At 41.2% G+C, this 24,001-nt stretch overlaps 1 protein-coding gene across 8 annotated transcripts in view; it reads right to left on the bottom strand.

The window, feature by feature from the left end:
• FAM118B (family with sequence similarity 118 member B) overlaps positions 1-24,001 on the bottom strand; it is a 37,191-nt gene that overhangs the window by 11,214 nt on the left and 1,976 nt on the right. For 2 of the 8 annotated variants that reach the window (XM_036354265.1, XM_036354260.1), the window contains exons 1-3: positions 9,331-9,663; positions 9,049-9,141; positions 5,963-6,215 (exon numbers count right to left, since the gene is read on the bottom strand). In XM_036354265.1, the coding sequence (XP_036210158.1) occupies positions 5,963-6,215; positions 9,049-9,141; positions 9,331-9,365 (381 nt within the window). In that variant the 5' untranslated portion in view covers positions 9,366-9,663. Of the gene's footprint in view, positions 1-5,962; positions 6,216-9,048; positions 9,142-9,330; positions 9,667-17,650; positions 17,812-24,001 lie in introns of those variants that run through there. The other 6 variants (XM_036354261.1, XM_036354263.1, XM_036354262.1 and 3 more) reach the window with 5 other exon arrangements.

The raw sequence follows: 24,001 nt of genomic DNA on the forward strand, positions 1-24,001 counted from the left end.
GATGCACTGGATTTGGATGCTGATGCTATGGGAAAACTGCTTGCCTTCTCCTTGCCTGTTTTTTTCCCTTGCATAGTTCAGCAATTTGTTTACGTGTTTATTAGGAAGAATACTTAGTATTTAATAAAGGCTATCAATTTGCAACTGTTAAAAATACTAAACATTAGTCAGTCCTAAACAGACTCCCTATCTTTTAACATATGGCTTATTTACATAACTGTTTTCCCAGATTTATTTTAATTATGCAAGTATCTCGGAGAACTAATAAGGAAATACAATACTAATCTCAAATGGAAAGTGGCCCGTGAGACAAAAGAAATTTGAAAGGGAAAGTAACCATAATATGCTGTAACATGTACCTGATCCCTATCCCATTCCTGCTATACTATTCCAGTAGATAATGTCAGAGCAAGAATTTGTTTTGAAAGGCCCCAATATTTCCCATTCAACCTCTATGTAACTGCACTTAGCTGCTAGGTCATAGATAACAGCTGCTGTTTTCCCTTAAAAAAGCCCCCACCTTTCTGGTTTCCTTTGTACATCTTTCTAAGAGCGCAACACTCAGATAAAGATGTGTTCCCATGGAACCAAAGACGCAGATTCATGGAACACACTTAATTTGCCAAATTCTTGCCCTAATTTTTCCAAGTATGTTATAAGATTATCAATTATGTATGCCTATCAAATATTTTCACAGTAGAAAAATTCGAGTGAAGGTGAAATAGTCCTTCTCCCTGGTGGTGACCCGCTCAGAGGTTTGTCTGCTTTTGTCAGTCAGTCCCTAGTCCAGGTTACCTCTATGATTAGGTAGGCTCTTCGCTGCACCTGCTGTGGGGAGAGTGGGGTTCCAAGGTTCTTTTCTGGTGCTAAATAGGTGGGATGGCCCATATTTGTGTGGCTAAGAATGTATTTTTTTGTCCATTCTCATTGCGTAAGGGCATAAATAATTCCATCACATGTTGTAGCAACCCACAGGCAGCCCACAGGGGGTTCTAACACTTAAAAAGAATGAACAATCTGCTCAGAAACACGGTGAAGAATTTATAACCTCAGTTACTGAATTTCACTGCATATAAGAGTCAACCACTAAGGAACGCCAGGCACTTTTCTAGATTGGTTATGAAAAATGCAGTGCCCCTTTGACATCTATCAAAATACAGTTATTTATCCTACGATCTTACACTTCCATTTCTGGGAATATGTCCCACAGATATAACTGCAAACAAATGATTTACACAGGTTATTAGTTCTCTGTCGTCTGTAACAGTGGAGGACTGGAAACAAGCCCAGTATACACACACAGGAGACGGGCCTGAAAAGGCCTCCAGGATATGCTGCTAGGTAAACAAAGGGGGTGCGGACAGTGTGCTACCTGTTGACATGGGGGATGAGGGTAGTGAGATAAGAACATAGTCCTGTGTGCAAAAAGGTACATTGGGAGGATGCTCACAAAGCTAGGAAGAGCCCAGCCATGGGCATGGCTCAGTGGTTGAGTGTCAACCTAAGAACCAGGAAATCACGGTTCGATTCCTGGTCAGGGTACATGCCCAGGTTGCGGGCTCGATCCCCAGTGTGGGGTGTGCAGGAGGCAGCTGATCAGTGATTCTCTCTCAACACTGATGTTTCCACCTCTCTCTCCCTTCCTCTCTAAAAATAAATAAAAATATATATTAAAAAAAAAAAAAGCTAGGAAGAGTGGTAACCCATGGTGGGGAGAGGAGGCAGACAAAGGCACGAGTGGGAGTGAGATGCTGGGATGTACATAACCCTTTGTACATCACTTTCATTTACTTCTGCAATGTGTGTTAACAGCACCTCTTCAGAAAAGCAAAATTAAGTTTAAAATTAAGCGAAGAATATGGTTATTTTAAGAACTTCCCTGTGTTTTATAACTTCATTTTGTACTGATTCATGCACACAGTTATATAATACTACCTTCAAATACCAGTTTAATCATTACACACACAGATAAAAATGCCTGGGTATACAATCAGCTAATCAGGGGTGTGGAATATATTTTCTTGCTTTTAAGAAAAGAAATACAAAAATGTTAAAGCCTGGAAATAAATGTTAGGAGTCACTTATATTAGCTAGGTATCTTTTAGCCCTATTTCTTAAAAAAAAAAAAAAAAAAAAGATTTCAGAGAGGAAGGGAGAGGGAGAGAGATAGAAACCTCAATGATGAGAGAAAGCATTGATCAGCTGCCTCCTGCATACCCCTTACTGCGGATTGAGCCCGCAACCTGGGCATATGCCCTGACCCGGAATCAGACCATGACATCTGGTTCATAGGTCGATGCTCAACCACTGAGCCACGCCAGCAGGGCTAGCCCTATTTCTTTCAGTTAGTACAGTGAATCTCAACCTTTCTAATGCCGCAACCCTTTAAGACAGTTCCTCATGTTGTGGTGACCCCCAATTTCATTGTTACAAATTGAACATAATGAAAGCATAGTGATTAATCACAAAAACAATATGTAATTATATATGTGTTTTCCGATGGTCTTAGGCGACCCCTGTGAAAGGGTCGTTCGACCCCCAAAGGGGTCGCGACCCACAGGTTGAGAACCGCAGAGTTAGTACATTTTGTGTATCAACATAGAGAGGAAGGAAAGGGGCTTTCGTTGTTGCACTGATTTCTTCAGACTTAAATATGAAGCAGGTGACTCTGGAACTAAATTTCCCACCAGTGCCTCTGAATCAGGACAAAGGAATGCAAACAAAAGGAAGTTCCATGGTCAGAAGGAAATGCCGAACTCCCACACAACTTCCAGGGACATTTTTTCATTCATTTCAAACTGTGAACTGATCCCAAGGCTACTTCGTTTCCTTCCACCCTGCAACTCTCATCTTTCTGATCCCAGAGAGAGTGAACACAGACACAATCCTGACTCTTTCCCTGAGGTGCCTGCCTGTGCAGTGCCTACTAGGTGCCAGACACTTTCTATTATCTCACTTACTCTTCAGAGAACCGGAGCTAAGGACATTATCCCAGTTTTATAGGTGCAGAGATCAGAGGCGTTAAGTGATTTGCCCAGGGTCTCCGTGCATTTCAATGGCTTTTCTTGGGTTCTGATTCTGAATGCTCTCTGCACTGAAGACAATGTCACTTCCCTGCTGAGTAAGAAACTGGCTCAGTAGATGGGGGGCTTTTACTTTAACGCTCAACCAGAGCCACACCGGCCAGGCATATTCTTTAATATGGACATTTTCAAACATACACAATAGCAAAAAGAAGAGCATTAAAAAACCCCCATGCACCCATCACCCAGTTTGAACAATGATCACACAAAGCTGATCTTGTTTAACCTAAACTCCCCACCCACCACACCGCTTCTCCACTTCACTGAATTTTTTGAAGTGATTCCTAGACATCATATCATTTCATTCAGATACTTCAGTAGGTTCCCTAAAAATATAAGGACTGCCCTTTGCAGAAAACAACTGCAACACCCCTATCATACCTAAAAAAAAAGTTACTATTAATTCCTTATGTGGACAAAAAGGGGCCACATCCTAAATCTGACCAGCTCAGGGAGGCTCATGTGGGCATTACAAACTCAGAGACTGAAAGTAACCACAGAGGATGGTCTGAACATACAGATTCCTAATTGAAAGCGAGTCATGGTGGGTAGTCATTCCTGTACCTTCCTTGACAAAAGTCAATCTTTATTGCCTTCAGTGAGCCTGTCTATTGTCTTTTTGGAAGGTCAAAGAAACCCCCCTTTATACCCCTTAGGGCACAAGCTCCCAGCAGAGTATGAGACCACAGAACCCCTCATTGTTATCTTGTTGCCCCCATACCATCTCTGTGTGCTGTACATGTTAACTATCCTGTACCCATCAAGGTAAAAGAAGTGTGTCTGTTGTATTATTTATCCAATCACAGAGATTTCCCTGCTTTGCTTTCTCCTGCTTCCCTAATCTACCATCAATGGATTTTACGTAACCCACCCTTCCGTGTCGTCCTTTGATTCTAACATATAAAATAAGCTATAAAACTATCATTCTCCAAAGCACTTTCTCAATCCGTTGAGATTGTGTTTCCCCGGTAGCTGTCATCAGTTTGGCTCAAATAAACTCTTGTAAGACTTATTCTTAGGCTGGATGTTCTTTCATCGACACTTAATACCAAATACTAGTGTTCAAATTTCCCCAGTGCTCCCCCCTTTCTTACAAGCCTTTGGTTGCCTGGATTTTTTTCTTACATATTCTCTGTTGGAATGTTTCTCAAAACAAAGCCCTCAGACCTTTTGAATTCCTGAGATTCTTAAGGAGTATGCAATGTCAAGAATATTTTCATAATAATATTAAGGTGATATTTTGTCTAAACTGTTTGTATCTGCACTGATGATGCAAAGGCAATGGTGGCTAATGAGAAGGGAAATGGGGCTGTGCAATAAACCTAAGCTCAGGGGGGCTACATGGCAGGCTTGACAAGCTCAATGATCAAAAGTAACACACACAGCCCAGCCGGTGTGGCACAGCAGTTGAGCATCAACCCATGCACCAAGAGGTCCCCAGTTCGATTCCTGGTCAGGGCTTGATCCCCAGTAAGAGGTGTGCAGGAGGCAGCTGATCGATGATTCTCTCTCAATGACGTTTCTATCTCTTACTCGCTCTCTCCCTTCCTCTCTCTAAAATGAATAAAAACATTTTTTTTTAAAAAACACACACATATACAATGATCTGCCAGATCCATCCAACTCACAAAGCGTTAAACCTGTTTTCTTCTATGAGTTTTATCTCTTATATTTAAGTCTTTAATCCATTTTAAGATAATTTTTTATATATGGTATAAGGTGAAGGTCCCATGAGCTATCTATCTATTTATTTATTTATTTATTTATTTTTAATATATATATATTTATTGATTTCAGAGAAGAAGGGAGAGGGAAAAAGAGATAGAAACATCAATGATGAGAGAGAATCACTGATTGGCGGCCTCCTGCACGTCCCCTATCAGGGATCGAGCCTATAACCGGGGCATGTGCCCTTGACTGGAATCGAACCCAGAACCCCTCAGTCCCCAGGCTGACGCTCTATCCACTGAGCCAAACCAGCTAGGGTCCATGAGCTCTTTAAATCCTGTTAATTCTTTACATTGTTCTACATTAGTAATAAATCACAATTGAAGACTAGGAAATGAAAAGAAGAAGTGAAAAAGGCTCTAAGTTTCTGAAAGTGGGAGGAGGTGGAGGAGACGGGGAACTGAGAGAGGGAGAGAGACGGAGACAGGAGCAGACGCAGAACGGCACACAGAGAGCTCACAGAAGGGATGGCAGGCAGAGATCTGCATTGGAGAGAGACAAGGAGAGGGGGGCAGAGACTGAGAAGTGCAGAGGAAGAATCAGGAAAAGAAGTAAAAAGCCTGGCCAGTGTGGCTCAGTGGTTGAGCATCAACCTATGAACCAGGAGGTCATGGTTCAATTCCTGGTCAGGGCACATGCCCGGGTTGCGGGGTCTGTGCCCAGTGTGGGGCATGCAGGAGGCAGCAATCAATGATTCTCTCTTATCACTGATGTTTCTACCTCTCTCTCCCTTCTTCTCTGAAATCAATAAAAATATATTTTTTAAAAACTTGTGTTGCTCCATGCATAAAAAGATAAAATTATCTCTAATCTTTGAGCTTCCCTAAAAGGCATGGATGCCAGTGAACACAGCTTTTATAGCAGTGAGTACAGAAAAATTCAAAATACAGCAACAATGGAACAGTTGTCTCATTTTTGTGCACATAAAGGCCTCATCGTCGTTGTCGTCATCATATCATCAAGAGCAAACACACACACTGAAATGGGGTCAAGAGCTAAGTACCCTGAATAAGGTCCATAAACAGACATTCTGCAGGAGTCGCAACTGCTATGTGTACCTACTAGCTAGAAATGAACATCCTGACTACATTCACATGAGTGGGGAGGGTGGGAGGGCGGTGTTAGGAAATTTCAAATGGCCGGTTACTCACAGGGGAGAGTTTCTGAATAAGGTCATGGGCAACATGAACAAGATTCTTATCTTCGTGGAGACATTTCTGAAATTTTTTGCTCTCCTCATCTTCTAGAAGATCAAAATCATTGGCAGCATCCAGTAGAGCCTGGATTAACCCCTTCCAGGATTTCAGAGCTGGAACCTGAGGTGCAACCGCAGCACTAATGCCCGTTCCAATCACCAGCACAAGTTCCCGAGGCTTCTTACTTTTTAAGCTTGGAAGCAGTTTCCTAAAAAAAGTTCAACAAAGGAGAGGATGGAGAACATCTGAGAGATATGGGACACATGGAGACGGTCTTAAACCATGGTCTTCAGCTATAAATTTGAGAGCTGCAAAGATGACAAGTGCCAGTTTCTGACACCTCTCCAAATAGCTTATGCAAAAGACCAGAATATTGTGCCAGTGCTTGCTGGAAAACCAAGTCATAGACCTATTTCAGGAATTCTAAAGAGCAATCTTAAAATCAATATCCTCCTTCATAGTCCTCTCAATCTAAGAAAACCCACTAACAGTCGGAAAAGTTCCGATTATATTACAGCTCAGTTGAGTTCTAAGTTATATTTTAAACCAATATGCAATTTCAAGGAACATGTTTGATTTAGATTCCTGAGGGGACAGAACCCCATACAAATTAAACTGCTGTTGTTGAGAAGGAGATGCCCGGCCGGGTGTGGCTCAGTGGTTGAGCACTGATCCAGGAACTGAGAGGTTGCCGGTTCGATTCCCAGTCAGGGCACATGCTCGGGTTTCGGACTCAATCCTCGGTGAGGGGCATGCAGGAGGCAGCCAATCAATGATTCTCTCTCATCATTGATGTCTCTCTCTCTCTCTCTCTCTCTCTCTCTCTCTCTCTCTCTCTGAAATAAATAAAAATATATTAAAACAAACTAACAGCCCTAGCTGGTTTGGCTCAGTGGACAGAGCATCAGAGTTCAGACTCAAGAGTCCTGGGTTTGATCGGGTCAAGGGCACATGCCTGGGTTGTGGGCTCAATCCCCAGTAGGGGGCATGCAGGAGGCAGTCGATCAATTATTCTCTCTCATCATTGATGTTTCTCTCTCTCTCCCTCTCCCTTCCACTCTGAAATCAATAAAAATATATTTAAAACAAACAAACAAAACCAGGAGATGAAAGGCGGCCAATAAAAAATTTAGGCCCAAATTTTGTGAATGTTATTAAGATAAAACTGAGCATGACTAAAATGGAGCAGGAGCTAGATGGTCAAACATGAGAACCAGTTTGTTCTAGATATCCTCAGGCCAAAAAGAAAGAAAAAGTGGCCAACAGAATTCTGAGAGCACAGGAGGAGCGTCAAGGATCAAAATAAACAAAGAAATAACTATTCAATGGGTATGACAGAAAGCGAAAACCATTTCTTTTTCACCAGGATAAGCCGAGACAGAGTTCTGTCTTGAAGTTTCTATGTGATACAAGGTGGGCACAAGTTTTTGCCTTTGTTCTCCGCCCCATTTCATTCTGGAGACTATAATAAAATCTGCTTGATATATATTTTGCAATTTAATTTTTGCTGATGGCATGTTTTTCCCCCCAAGAAATTGTCCAAATAATAAACTAAACAGAAATAGGATCAGCATTTGGGCATAATCCAAGAAAGAACAATACTTTAAGCTTTGGAAAACCTGGCTTTGGAGAAACAACCTCTAGAATTACCTTCCCTATCCCCAACTCCGGCATTCAGCCCTTCAATGAATAGTCCTAACTTCAAAAGTTTAGTCTACTGGAAAAGATGATAATAGATATTAGAAGCAAATGGTGAAAAATGATTTTCAGTTCAAGGAAAACAATTTCCTACCTAATACTCTACACTCAGTCAAGTCATCAAATAAATGTAAGTGTATATAAAAACATTTTCAAACGTCCAGAAACTTCTCCTCTGCACCCTTACTGAGGAAGTGAATGAGGACATTCTTCAGCAAAATGAAGGAGTACACCAAAGAAAAAGACTTGTGATCCAGGAAACAGGATCCAATACAGAGAGGCATAGAGGAATTCCCAGGGCGATGGGAGAGGAAAATGGCACAATCAGCAATGGGGCAGCATGGAGAGCAACTGTCAGAGCGGACCGTCCAGAGGAAGAATCCAGAAGCAAATATAACTCGTGCAGTAGTGATGTGTCAGTGCACCTAAGTATGCCTAGGAGGTTGACTCTTCCGCCACAGAGTTGAAGATAAACTGACAGGTACACAGAAAACAAAGTGAACCAAAGCAAGAGAGAGAGAATCTTTAATAACTTTGAAGGATGGATGCATAAGAAAAGAAATGTAATCATAACACATTAGTAGGCTCAACTATGAGTACCATTCATACAGTAAATATTAAAAAGTAATTTAACCCCCAGAATTTGATATAAACCATACTGGGAGGTTGTGGGGCATGTATATGATGTGTGTGTGTGTACTAGTATACAATGTGGGAGAAGATCCGTGAGAGCAAACCTAATCCTCATCTTCCATAAGAAGAAGAGATAAAACCAAAACACTAAAGCATAGCAGTACACACAGTATTGAAAAATATGGATGTAAATAATAGAAAAACATAAAGTTGAAAGCAACTGTCTCTGAGGGGGAAGGAGCAAGGCATCATGAAGTACTGACTTATAAAGGTATGTACATTTATGACCTTGTGTAAAATAAAATGAGATCCAAAAAAAGAAATGTAATCCTATATGATAAAAGGCTAATATGCAAACTGTCCCCTTGACCAGGAATTCAACTGGGAGTTCAACCAGGAGTTCGACCAGGGGGTGGAGCGGGCTGGCCAACCGCCCGTGGCCCCTCTCCCGATCGTCCCCCCGCCCCTACACTGAACAGGGATGGAGCTGGCCGGCCAACTGCCTGCGGCCCCGCCCCCCTGGCCATCCCGGCCCGATTGAGGCAGGCCGGCAGGACCTCACCTGTGCACGAATTCGTGCACCGGGCCCCTAGTTTTACATAAAGGTTAATATTAATTAGCGGAAACCAGGTATAGAGCAAGTTCATTATATTTTTGTTCACTACCATTACTAGTAATGACTTTGCTTCTCAGATTCCCTTCCCATTTACCTGGGCTTCTTGGTTGGGGGTGCGCCATCACTGAGGAATCCAAAAATGTTATCTGTATCAGAGGACTGGCTCCCTGTAGAAGCCATCGAGTTTCTAAAATAAAACACCATGGACCACAATTAGATCTGGAAAGCGTACCATTCAAAATAGCATATATATTAAACAGTTTTAATAAGCTATACATCCTAAAAGTGTTCTAAAGGCAATCCCTGCTTAACAGAAATTCATTAATTAATGAGCAACCAAAACTTAAAGAATTACATTCATCTAAAAGAAAGTAACCTTGAAATTATGACTTTTGTATTCCATGCTGCCATCTTGCTTCTGTTGTTGAAGGCTCCTTCCACAATAGCCCGGAAAACCCCCAAGACCAATGTCAACTCATGTCAATTACTGGCCATCATTTTGTGGAGTCTAAGAAATACCTCTATTTTCCCATGAAACAGGCTTGGGGAAGACTTGGGATAAAACAACCCACAAATAAGTGTGCTTATAGCTCCCAATTATCCATTTCCTAACAGCTGGGGGAAAAAAAGACATCACTGGGTCACGCTGGCTGGTTTGGCTCAGTGGATAGACAGTCTGCCTGTGGACAGAAGGGTCCCAGGTTTGATTCCGGTTTAGGGCTCCGTTGTGGGGCGAGTGCGGGAGGCAACCAATCTATGTCTCTCTCTTACATCGATGTTTCTCTCTCTGTCACTCCCCCTCCCTTCCACTCTCTCTAAAAGTCAATGGAAAAAAATATCCTTGGATAAAGATTAACAAAAAATAAAAATAAAAATAAATCACTGGGTTGAGAACGGAGCAATCAGTACTCATTTGCTGATTGTCAGACATTCCTTGTTGCTGGGCGACTGTGTCCTCACAGGCAGAGAGACATGTCTCTCTAGCTAAACACGCCATGGCAGATGGGAAAGGCATTAGCCAGCAAAAATATATGACAAATGACCACTTATGTTCAGGTGATGAGATAACTAGCCAAAGTAAAAGAATTAACGTGGATTACAGTGAGAACGAGATAGAGATGTTTTAATTGCTACAAGTTTTAGTAAACTTGCTAAATCTAAGACCATTAATTCTAAAACAGCAATATTTTAAATAGTATGTGTGTACACACAAACACGCAATAAGAAGACAATATGTATTGCCAGAGTTTTGGGTGCTTTATTATCTTTCATTGTCAATATTTAGAAAGAATGGAATTACTAGTAATTACTTTGTGTTTAATGTCTTGTTAGAAAGATTTTACGTGAAAACATTTTTAAAAGTTCACTGATTTAATTTTTCTGTTAAGTACAAGGCTCAGTTCCTCACCCCATATTCATCACACATAATGGAATTCTCCTTTGATATCATAAATCATTAGGAAAATAGGAAATACAAAATCACAGAAGTGAGTTAAGGATGCAAACTGTCTTAGTCAAATCTCTGATTCTGTTAGTGAGAAAGGTGGGGCTCAGAGAAGACAGTTGAATTACTTAAGTCAATGAATCTTGCCTTAACTTAATAATCATCTGAGATGCTTGTTAAAAGTACATACATGGTCCTAAAAAGTCTGTTATCCCGGTCGGTGTGGCTCAGTGGTTGAGCACTGACCCATGCACCAAGAGGTCGCTGGTCTGATTCCGGGTCAGGGCACGTGCCCAGGTTTTGGGCTCGATCCCTGGTAGGGGGTGTGCAGGAGGCAGCCGATTGATGTTTGATGTTTCTCTCTCATCGATGTTTCTATTTCTCTCCAAAATCAATAAAAAAAATTTTAAAAAAATAGTCTGTTAATTTTAAAGACTATGTGTGTTCACAGACTCCAATCCCAAATTACTGAACCAGAATCTCTGGGGGGGATTCTTTTTACTGATTTTTAGAGAGAGAGGAAGGGAGAGGGAGAGAGAAAGAGAAACATTGCTGTGAGAGCAAACACAGATTGGTTGCCTCCTACACACCCTGTTATTGGGGATTAAGCATGAAACCCAGGCATGTGCCCAGACTGGGAATGGGACCAGCAACCTTTCGGTGCATAGGACACCAGACCAAATAAGCCACACCAGCCAGGGCCTTCAGGGGATTCTCATGATAAGGCAAACAGGAAACACCTAAGTGATATCAAATTTTCTACAATTCAACTTTTGCTAAATGTAGAGCACACACTAAGCACCCTACATTTATGTCATCTTCCCTCCTTTTAAGTGTACACATCATTTATTACACAGCCTCCCAGTCTGCTAACACCAACAGTCAGGAATTGACTGCCATTTAAATATTTCCATCCCTACGCTAAAGTCTATGTTCTAGATTGGAGAAGTACTGGAAGAAAAGTGATTATTTCTACCAGATACAGGACAACCCATCAGAGAGATTTTTAAAAGCACACAATGAAAAGTGTATGTGCTTATGTTCCTTCCTTAAATATCATTCTGTAAACTCATTGTCTGAACAAATTACACCCATGTCAAAAATACCATGAATTGAGAAAGATGAAAATAAAGTATAAAGGAAAGTAATTTAATGTTTATTCAGTTTTGAAGACATACATTTTCAGAATTAAATGCTCAATTTAGCTATTAAACCAGTTTTATTTACAAACTCTTCTAATATAGTACTTTCCACATGCCACGCAGTAATTATAAATATTAACTCATGTAATCTCCATAACCTTATGAAGTACTCTTATTATCCTATTTCAGAGATGAGAAAACTAAGGCATAGAAAGGCTGGGAGTCATAATTCAAACCAAGGTGGTCTGTCTACCTCCCAAGGCCATACTCTTAACCACACTCTTACCACCTAAAAGCATTCTTTCAAGTATTAGCCTCTCAGCTTTTCATTTTTAATTTGCAGCCCAAACTATCAAATAAGGAAGCTCTGACATTCTGGGAAGCAGATTTATTTGAAATAATCCTGTGTAATGCTGAATAGCCGCTACATGACCAGGCACCTTCTTCTGGTGACAAGCACTATTTGCTACTACCTCCAGCACCACTCACCTACTAGAACCCTAGATGCGTCCTACCATTTTCTCCTGGAAAATATGCAAGATCATTTTTGCTGGATTCTTTTTAAATATATTTTTATTGATTTCAGAGAGAAAGGAAGAGGGAGAGAGAGATAGAAACGACAATGATGAGAAAGAATCATTAATCGGTCACCTCCCACACGCTCTACACTAGGGATCGAGCCCACAACCTGGGCATATGCCCCGACTGGGAATCGAACCATGGCCTCCTGGTTCACAGGTCGATGCTCAACCACTGAGCCATGCTGGCCGGGCTTTACTGGATTGTTGGTGGTCAATTCTTGGTATATATACCTGAACACTAAGCTTTTTTCTTTTTACACAGTCAAGTGTTCTGAAGGTCCACTTCACCCACATTAATTTAAAGGAATAAATATGGCTAACAGCTCCTGACAAGCTGTTACTAAAATGTTTTGGGTCCTCTTATTTAGGGACTGAATGAGAAGTACTATAATATGCCCACATTGTATCTGATCATATAGTCATTCTGTTTTCTAACAGGTTATCATCATTTCTTCAGCCTAAAGGGTGTCTCACATGATACAATCTCGCATGTACGCCCCAGTGGCATCTAAGCATGAAGCATATCTTATTCCTTCTAGAGTACTTCTTTAGGGGGGTAAATCTGTTTTAGCATTTTACCCTAAATATGCAGTTACTGCAAAAGAGCTGCCAAGCTAATTGGGAATTCCTAATATGCATCAACTAGTTCACACATTAATTTCTCTATGTGATCACTATTAGAGTTACCTCTGGCAATGTCTTCATTACTCCAATTACTGCTAAGCACTGAGAAATCCTTCAAGGCCAATAGATTTCAGCAAAATGATAGTCAGATTCTGGGTAAATGCTGAGAAAAGTGACAGCAACCTCACTGACATGTTTTTTAAGATGTAAGTTTTCATGTAAGAGAGGACACATACTTTAAAACCTGTCAGATCGGCAGGAAATACAATGTTTGTATCTGGTAGATGGAAAAGGGAAAAATCAAGGCAAGTGTCCTGGGAAAAACCCATTAATAAACAAGAAAAAAGGACAAGAGAAAAGGGACTGGCCTATGAATGAAAGGCCAGTTGTACAAACTAGAGGACTTGGGGATTTGACATATCAAAGGCGGCCAGTAGCTCTTGCTTTTGTGGTATCTTGGTGCCAGCTAAGATGGTAAAACCTGATGCCTTTTTCCATTTAAGAATCAGAGTGAGGTCTCCCAGACTAAGTTCCTGAGCTGATCCATGTATCTCTCCCCGTGGCTGATCTATGTACAGTATCTCTCCCACTGCTTCCAGTATGTAGTATTCAGCTCAACCAGGAGGCCAGAAGGAACTCAGAAAAATTCACGTTGGCATATGGGTGGATGCAATAAATAGACAGGGAGAAAAAAGTGCTAATAATGGCATTTTTGCCTGGAAGTAAAAGGCAAAAAATGACTACTTAGCCCTGGCCAGTTTGTTCAGTGGTTAGAATGTCAGCCAGTGGGCCGAAGAATTGTGGGTTCAATTCCTGGTCAAGGGCACGCACCTCAGCTGCATGTTCCCCAGCCCCAACGGGGATGAATGTGGGAGGCAACCAACAGATGTCTCGCTCTCATTTTGGTGTTTCTCTCTCTTTCTCCCCTTCTTCCCTTCCTTCCATTCTCTCTCTAGAAATCAATGGAAAAAATATCCTCAGGTGAGGATTAAAAACAAACAAATGAACAAAAATGATTAGCTTAAGAAAGCGGTACATTTCTTGTTTTAGAAGCCTCCTTCCCCCACATCTATTTTAACAAACAGAACAGTGACAGGAAAAAGACTGGCTATTTCTCTAGCCTAAACATAGAAAAGGGTTAACTTCATTTTCTAAGGGGGAAAGATAGTCATCCTCTGACTTGGAAGAAATCAAATGGGGGCATTTGGACTAATTCCAATCCATCTGGTTTTTACAGGAAGGGAGGAAGGAAAAGTATAATGTCTATAAAAGAGCATCCAACAAGCGCATGGACAAGTAACACATAAGCTACTTTACTCAGGTAGCTCATCAATTCTGTTCTATCATTTGGACTGCAGCCTTCCTAACCGCGTATAAAACAAACTTCCCATTATTCCAGGCTCAAGGGCTCAGATGTACTTATATTGGTGATTTTAATCATAAAACCAAAGTAACACATCGTGTTTAGGAAAACAAAACTGTTTCAGAAGAAATAATGGGACACTGAATTAAAATCTGATTTGAATTAGAACTTGGTGACAATTTTACCATGTAAATAATGAGAACTTCCTTGCCCCTGCTTTCCCTCCCGTGAAACTTTTGAGAAGGCATATCCCAAAAACAATAACACATGCTGCTAAGAAAGGAGATTTTTAAAATACTAAAAAAAAAAAAAAAAAGAAAGAAAAGAAAAAAGAAATATTTTTTATATATCCAGTAGTATTGTTGCCGGAGGAATTAGTGGGCCAGACTTCTCTATCACTTGTGGGTGTGAGTTGGCTCTTAAAGATATTTTGAGAAAATGAATTTTCTAAGATTCCCATGGGAAAACGAGATGTGGAAAACGGCTTCATTTGCGTGGAATTACATTCCTCGGGTTGTAAAGTACCATTTCCCTTAAGCCAGTCCTGAAAGAGGGGCAGCTGGGGTTCTAGTAGAGCCAAAAGCAAGGCCAGTGCCCAGAGCTTCCCTTCCATGCTGTAGCGGGTTCAGTTCAGCATTCAGTTCATTAAAGTCCATTAGTCCAATGTGGATCCCACGTGGAACTCAACTACTATAAGCTGGGTACAGCCAACTGCAAAGAAGAAATTAACCAGCTGGTGTATACCAGCAATGGCTAAGCCTTCCTTCAGCAGACAGAGCTTTGGGTGTGAATCCCATCTTCTTTACTTGCTGCTAGTAAATAAACTACCTAAGGACAACCACGGCTGGTTCCTGAATAGAACACCCCAACGGGGGAACTTGAGTTCAGTAGCACAAAAGGTGATAGGTCTCTACTTGCACTAACATCAGGTGGCCACAATCCTGGCATAAACAGTGACCAGTCTTGGCTTGGAATGTAGCTTTACTAGTAACTAAGCAGTCACAACCCTAATACAAGTGGCAGTTGGCCTAGCTCATATCGTGGGGCCCACCAAATGGTCCCAAGCCTGCACCTTGTGGCAGCTGGCCTCATTTCACAGCACGGCCTCTGCCAAGCTTCTCCAAGCTCAGACTAAGGGCAACCAACTGCAGATCACTTTCCAGATCCTACTAGGCAGCCCCAAGCCAGACACAGTGGCGGCTAACCTTGGCTTGCACCAGAGCTTCTTCCAAGAGGCCCCAGGCCCAATACAGATGGTGGCCAGCTTCAGACCACACCAGACCACCACCCAACCAGCTCCAGAACTGCCACACCCGAGCAGACATGACTGGCACTAGAGCCCCACTAACGTGACTCCTCTTTATAGGTTCAGCCCCTACACAACAGCTTCACTGTAGCCATGGCCACCAGACAGCCGGTCAGCTTGAGGGTCAACTTCCCCTCTGATGTGGCAACAGCAATCAAGGATCAACTACAACAGGAGGGCACACACATCCCACACAACAAACACCCTGGGAGCCCTTAGCCAGCTGAACAGAAAACCAATGAATGGCTAGATCAACTGATAGAAAATCAATAAGGAAACAGAGGGCTTGAAGGACACATAAGACAGATCTAATTGACATTTTTCAAAGCAGCAGAATATACATCCTTGTCAAGTGCACATAGAACATTTTCCAGGATAGGCCACAAATTAGACCACAAAACAAGTCTCAATAAATTTAAAAAGATTAAAGTCACATGAAACATCTTCTCCAACCACAATGGTATAAACTACAAATTACAAGAAAAAAAACTGAAAAACACACAAAACGTGGAGGCTAAATAATAAACAAAACAGGAACAAACTGATACAGAGAATAAATTGATGGTTGCCAGGTGAGAGCAAGGTTGGAGGGACGGGTGAAAAAGGTGAAGGGATTAAAGTACAGATTGCCAGCTACAAAAATCACTACAGATGCAAAGTACAGCATAGGGAATATAGCTGATACTGTTGTGATAACTATGTGTGGTGTCTAATGGGTATTAGACCGATCAGGGTGATCACTTTGTAAACTACATAAATGTTTCATCGTTATGTTGTACACCTGAAACTAATATAATATTGTCTGTTAACTGTACTAGAAAAATTTTTTAAATATTATTTTTTATTTTTTGTTAATATATTTTTATTGACCTCAAAGAGGAAGGGAGAGGGAGAGAGAGAGATAGAAACTAGAAACATCAATGATGAGAGAGAATCACTGATTGGCTGCCTTCTGCACGCCCCCTAATGGGGATGGAGCCCGAAACCCAGGCATATGCCCTTGACCGGAATTGAACCTGGGACCCTTCAGTCTGCAGGCTGATGCTCTATCCACCGAGCCAAACCAGCTAGGGCTGTACTAGAAATTTTTTTAAGGAATGAAAAGAACCAGGATAAATGGATGACGTTGTAGTATTGTTTCTTTTTAAGTCAAACAAATACATGCTGTGACTTCCAGTCACCACTTAACCTACTTAAGGCTTTTTATCTCTACACATAAAAATTCTCATCTGCTTTGGAGCAGTCTTAACTTTTTGCTTTCTCCTTCCCAACTACATGAAAAGAAACTAATTTCACAAAGTATTTTGTGGAAAGTCCACAGATTTGTTTTATAAAACAGCTGCATGCATTTAACTCAGTTCATTTCTATTCTGTAATTTCTCTATGGCCTGGCCATTATATTCCATATATGCTTGTAGAGTAAAATGACAGGAAGTGTATTAGTCCCAACAAGTTGTTGAGTTTCATGCTCAAGAATCTGTTAAATGTCAGACACTGTGTTAAGAATACTCCTATTACCATACCCACCAAACACCATTTAACATTTCTAATGAGGCAGGCACTGTTTCCTGTACTTTACAAATGTTCATTCTTCTCTGAAGTAGATACTATTACCATCTCATATCACAGATATTAGAATCCAAGCATGGAGATGTTAAGTGCCTTGCTAAAGATCACACAGCTATTATACAGTAGGCATAGGATGCTCACTTGAGTCCATGTTGTGAAGACATAATGCAATACTGTCTCACCAAAGATGACTAAGACTGTAAGACCATACCCATAAGGCCCATACTCTTAAAAAGTCTCTACCTTTTAGGGGAAATAGAATTTATAACCAAATACTTATTGCATATTTGTGCTAAGTTTAACATGTATGTATGAGGTACAGAGGAGAATAACAGTTTTGCTTGAGGAAGATCAAGGAAAGCGTTATGGGAGACAGACACCTTTACGACAAAATTCAATGAAATCCTTAGTACTTATCTTCCTTTACACCTGTTGGAAGCATCTGACATTTAATTCATCCTCATCTCATCTGGATTCTGTTTTCCTGGTTTTCTTCCCATCCCTCTAGTGAAAGCTCTTCTTCCTCTGCCCATCCCTTACATGCTGAGAGTCCAGTCTACTTTAGGCACTCCAATCTCTTCACTTTACACATTCCCTCCCCTGCCCACCCCATCTACTCCAAATGATCCAAATACCAACTAAATGCTAACGACCCCCAAATCTGTACCTTCAGCTCGGATCTCTGCTGTGTCTCAGACGTTTCAGCTACACAGCGCCTCGCATGCAAAGGGACTTCAAGATAGGACTTCAGACTTAAAGGTCAAAAACAGCTCAGCAACCAGTTCCTTATCATGTATTTCATAGGCCTCCGCAGGGCAGAAATAATCTCTGGGTGAGAGGGTTACAGGTGGTTATTTCCCTCTTTCTGTTTCAAGCACCAACACAAATACTTACTGACTTTGAAAGACTGTCGGGTACTTTAGCAATGCACTTGTACTTGTAAGCACATTCCCTGTATCAATTCCACCAGTCCCTTGACGAGCAGGAGAATGTTGGACCAAAGGAAATTTAGGAAAGTGGTTAATTTAAGCTGGAAACCTTTACTTAGTTTGACATTCTTTTCAGGGTATTTTAAAAAATAAAAACTGAAAAATATTCTCTTTGATCGGTAAATGAACTGAGAGATGAAAGCATTGTTTAGACCTGACACAAGACTCTGAAAGCCCCAAAAATAAATAAATAAATACATAAATCTTGCTTTGCTGAACAGGTAGCACCAGTCTTAAAAAGTGACCATCAATAATAATAGAAGCGTAATATGCTAATTAGACCTGATGGTCCGGACAAAGCCGGGGCTTTGAGGAAAGCCAGTGCTGGCAGCTGGAGGGAAGGAAGACCTACTCTTGCACGAATTTCGTGCATCAGGCCTCTAGTTTAAAAATAATTGAGGGGAAAAAATAGGTGAGAGCAAAACAGGTTAGGGAGACCTACTAACACACTTTCTTAAAAAAGAACGAAGGAGGCAAGTAAAAGACCAAGGGTGAGACCACAAGGAGCAGCAACAGGGGCTGGCAGCCTGGGCCCAAGGGACCAGACCTATCCTCCCAGAATGGAAAAGAAACGGGTCCATGCAGGCAGTGCGGGAAACACACACAGGACAGGGAAGGAGCAAGAGCACCTGGAGTGAGCAGAGGCCAGGCCCTCCCCAGTCCCCATCGACGTAACTTAATGTGGCCTATAACACTGTGACAAAGCACTAAGTTCTCGCCACATATAAGGCTCTGCCTTTACTTTAGGGTTGACACTCAAACCTGCTCCAATGCAGAGCAGAAAACTAAAACACTGTAATGGGTTATCTTTGAAGCTATCATATCCATGTAATAAAAATAGTTATTATGAAAAAGGATCAAAGAAAAAGAAAATGTGGGATGAAAAATCAGAGAAATAATAGAAGAAAATGTCCCAGAACTGAAGCACACACATTTCTAAGAATGACAGGATCCACTGAGTACCCAGAACAGTAAATGAGGCAAGACTACCCCTTGGTACAGCATCATGATAGTCCCTAGCACCAGGGATAGACAGAATACGCCCAAATTCCAGCGAGGGAGAAAACAACAACAAACCAACAAAATAAGGTCACATAAAAAGGATCTGAATCCCTGTGCCTCTCGAGCAATTACAGATACCAGGCGGTACATAATTCCTTTAAAATTCGGAGGGAAAATCGTTTCCCACCTAGAATTCTATAACACTTACAAACAATCAAGCAAGTCTGTGGGCAAGATAAAGTTACTCAAATACTCGTACTTCTTAGTAAATAAGGGTGTATGCCAAGAAATGGAACAGCCTGGTGCCAGCCCAGGAGAGTGAAGGGCAGTTCCCGAACTGTATCTGGGCAGTAGTAGTTCCTGACAGAAAAGAGTAGAGGAGGAGGAGGAGGAGATACAGAGACATCGATTTGTTGTTCCAATAAAATAAAATAAAAGTGGAAGTGATACATCTCAGCTCACAGGAAATGTTACTGATAAGTTGACAAATAGGTTGCAGTGCTGGGAAAACAGCAACAGTCGAGATGCGAGAAAAGCAGGCAAAGGTAAACCTAAACACAAGGAAGAGCAGAGCTGAGATGGGTCACCTGCCTCAATGGTTGATGATATTTGGCAGAGTTGTGTGAACACAGAAAACTGCTTGTTTTAATCAAAAATTACAACACAGTTGTGACAGGGGTGGAGGATGTGGAAAGGTAGGGAAATGGGCGAGCGGAAGAAGGAAGCCCTAATCTACCACAGCCAGCAATCAAAAAGCCAAACATCGGAGGGAAAGACGAGACATAATAACATAGCAGATGACTGTGAAACATGAGGGTAACACCCGCAGAAAGAAGGGAATAATTGAGTGGTTGTCCCTAAGAAATGAGGCTATGAGGTGAGGAAAACGGAGGGCATGGTTTTTGTTTCCCCTCACTGTAAGTCTTTTAATACTATCTGACTTTAAACCATATACTGAATTACTTTGATAAAAAATTTTAAAAAAGGGAAAGCCCTAGCCAATTTGGCTCAGTGGACAGAACATCGGCCTGGGGACTGACGGGTCCTGGGTTTGATTCCCGTCGAGGGCACATACCTAGGTTGCAGGCTCGATCCCTGGCGCGTACAGGAAGCACTCAATCAATCAAGGTGTCTCTCACATCGATATTTCTCTCTGTATCCTTCCCTCTCCCTTCCACTCTCTCTAAGAGTCAATGGAAAAATATCCTCGGGTGAGGACTAACTAGGCAGGAAAGACCAGGGGAAACTGATCCCTGGGCCAACTCAGAATCTACAGATTCAACATTTCTAGAGGAGTGCTCTGTACATTTACTGGTAAAAGTACCTCAGGTGAGTCTTACCATCAAGCAAGTTGGGAAAATGCTGACAAGAAGGTTAATCCCAAATACACACTACAGTGCCTAAAAAAAAACCCTTTTTCTGGAGAAGGAGCTTCTGTTTGCTTGGTACCACAGCACAGTCTTAGCTAACACTGGGACCAGTAAACTCAGTGTGGATCTGGTTTTCTAAATCAGCTTACAGCTCAGCTCTCCTTGTACCAGCTACTGGAAATTATCTTCATTAAATTAACAGGATCCTTAGAGCCAACAGAGCATGTTCCTATCATAAGCAAGGAAATCACAACAATCCACATCTATAATTTCCTGTTTAAATTTTCAAGTAATCAAAGAATAGGTTTATTCAACTTAGGCAACTATATGTTGCAAATACCTTCTTGAATTTCTCTAGGGATCCTGATATCCTCTGGCTTTTGACTGTGTACTTGGTGAGTAGCCACTGTTCATGTTCTGGAAACATGGTCTCCACATTCACCCTTCCAGTGTATATTCCTTTTCCCATAAGATACTTTGGTCATCTTCATTTATATAAATGCCATAAAATACACAGCTCTTTACGGTCTTGAAAATTCTCTAATGTAATGATCTTATTTTAACTTATAATCATGAAATGCTATTAATACTTTGAGGACACCATGTATATTTATCTCGTGGCTCGTCAAAGCAATCTTACTAGATACAGATTATTAATGCCATTGCTCCTATGAAGAAACAGGCTGAGGTTGGTCATGTGGGGACTGGGCACAGCCACCGCTTCCAGGCCAGCTGTCTTCTGTGGGCTGCCTCCAGTTTTCCTTTTTGAAGCAACAATTATTTCCACATGTGTCATGATATGAAAAAGTTTAGGAAGTACTGGTTTAAGCCAGACCTGCTTTGATCATCACTCAAAAGATTAAAAATATGTAGGGGTAACAGAATCAGTACAACAGAATTTCTTTAAAATGCTGGTATAGAAAAAAGCACTAACAGCCATGGTATAGGTCTATACTATTGATTTCTAATATTCTTTTAATTAATTATTTTGGGGGAGAGAAAGATAGAGAGACATTGATTTGTTGTTCCACTGATTTATGCATTCATTGTATGTGCCCTGACTAGGGATCGAACCCACAACCTTGGCATATCAGAACGATGCTGTAACCAACAGTTACCAGGCCAGGGCTCTAACTTTTTTTTTTTCTGTCTGCACTCCCTCTGTCATGCCCCACTTAGGAAATCTTAAGGTGTATTCCAACAACCCTCAATAAAGTAACCTCCAAATATAAATGTTAGCTCACTGGCATAAGTTTAAATTCTGGGGTAAAGAGCAATCATGGTTCTCTATGCCAATGCTAAATGTACTCAAGATAAGTCTGAAATAAATTCCACTTGTTAAGAAAGAGAATTACTTAAATGTTAGTGGAAAAACTTTATAGAATGAAGCTTAGAGCTATAAGGATCTCCTTTTAAAAGACAAAAAACTGAAGTCCCAATTATTTAAGCTCACAAGCAGCTGAACTGGTGCCAATTCCCAGATCTCTGGCTCCCAAGAGTACTTTTTATTTTTATTTTTTTAGTGATATACTAGAGGCCCAGTGCACGAAATTTGTGCACTGGTAGGGTCTCTAGTAGCTGCTGGCTGGGGCCTCCGTCCCTTCTTCTGACCAGCCCGCCCCCTGGTCGAACTCCTGGAAGAACTCTGGTTGAGGGGACAATCTGCATGCTATGCTTTTATTATATAGAATTTTTATTGATTTCAGAGAGAAAGGGAGATAGAAAAATCAATGATGAGAGAGAATCATTGATCTGCTGCCTCCTGCACGCCCAGTCCTGGGGATTGAGCCTGCAACCCGGGCATGTGCCCTGACTGGGAATCAGATGGTGACCTCCTGGTTCAAAGGTGAACGTTCAACAGAGCCACACCAGCTGGGCCCAACAAATGCACGTTCTAGGACACCTCCAGAGCTCCCGCTAATTGCTTCTTTGACTCTCTCTAAAACCATAAAACAATGTCCAAGTACTTCCTGCTCCTTAGGGGAAACTGAATTGCTGGTTAATATGCAACTAGCAAATCAATGTTTGAGAAGCCAGCATTTAAACCTTATGCCACTAATTACTTAAATTTGTGGTATTTAAACACAACTTCCTTTATTAGTAGTCCTTATATCTGTGAAATAAAAAGGTAGCTTTGTTTTTGCAGATCAGGAAACATCCTTAAAAATGTATTAAGTTCTTTATATTGTTATTTTGGGGGCACTTGATATATTATGATATAGCAAAATCTGTAAGTCGTGGTTGCCAGAGAGAAAGAGGATAAAGGAGGACAAATATATGGTGATGCAAGGAGACTAGACTTCGAGTGATGAGCACATAAACGAGTCCACAGATGTCATATTAAAAAGTGGTACACCTGCCACAGCCAGGTAGCTCAATTGGATGCAGCATCATCCGGATGCGCCCAGGTTTCAGGTTTGATCTCTGGCCAGGGCACATACAAGAAGCAACCAATGAATGTAGCAATAAGTGAAACAACAAATCAATGTCTTTCTCTCTCCCCCTTCCTCTCTCTTAAAAAAAGAAAAATTGCCCTAGCTGGCTTGGCTCAGTGGATGGAGCATCGGCCTGCGGACTGAAGGGTCCCAGGTTCAATTCCGGCCAAGGGCACATGCCTGGGTTGCGGGCTCCATCCCCAGTGTGGGGTGTGCAGGAGGCAGCCAATCAATGATTCTCTCTCATCATTGATGTTTCTATCTCTCTCTTCCCTTCCTCTCTGAAATCAATAAAGAAATATATATTTCTTAAAAAGAAAAATCAATAAACGCCAATGCTTTTTTTTTTAAAAAAAAGTTGTACATCTGAAACTTATTAACCAATGTTACCCCAATAAATAAAATTTAAAAATGTAAATATGCCACCTTTGAACTCTATAAGAATGAAAACACCACAAATAGAATTTTCTTCCTTGTACTGAGAAAACAGTCCAGATGAGTCAACCAAAAACAGAATGTGAGATTGCTACAGAAGTGGAACAAATAAACTGCCTAAGGCAGGATCAGCTGATTGAGGAAGGAGGCAAAATAGCTTTAAAAAACAAAAGATAGACATCATATTTGCATAAATTCTTATGCACTTAGCAACTCTACTTTAAATCACCAAATGCCTAGACTCATAGGAGAAACATTAGGGAAGTTGTAACTTCTATACCCGTATAGGCTAAGACTGATAACAAGCAAAACAAGGACATTGAATTCTTCAAAGTTTTCTTATGACGTTTCAACAACAAAAATCTAGAAGTTCCTTCTCCAGAAAAAAGTGAACAGTGTTTTATTCTTGGGTGCTACAGTGCTGTCTTGGGTTAACCTGAAACCCAAGAACACAAGCTCTGTGTCACCAGCAATGACATCTGAGTTGGAGCTTCATTTTGTTTCCTGCCACAGAAGGCCAATTCTGCAAGAACAGGTATCATTTCTTCAATGCCATCAAGGACAAATTATGGTAGAAATAGTTTTTCCCAGCCCCCACAAAACCATAAAAGTCCTATACCCCAAACGGTCATTGTAATTAACATAGTGATGTGAATTAAAGTCCTGATGTCCAAGTTTCAGAGTGGGGGGGGGGGTAGTCTTCATGTACCTAAGTAACATGTGATGTGCAACCTTTCAGTGAAATTAGAACTTGGGTCTGGAGCGTATCAGTAAAACATAATCATTC

This window comes from Myotis myotis, unplaced genomic scaffold, assembly GCF_014108235.1.
Source record: "Myotis myotis isolate mMyoMyo1 unplaced genomic scaffold, mMyoMyo1.p scaffold_m19_p_20, whole genome shotgun sequence".
In the NCBI taxonomy this organism is placed as follows: Eukaryota; Metazoa; Chordata; class Mammalia; order Chiroptera; family Vespertilionidae; genus Myotis; species Myotis myotis.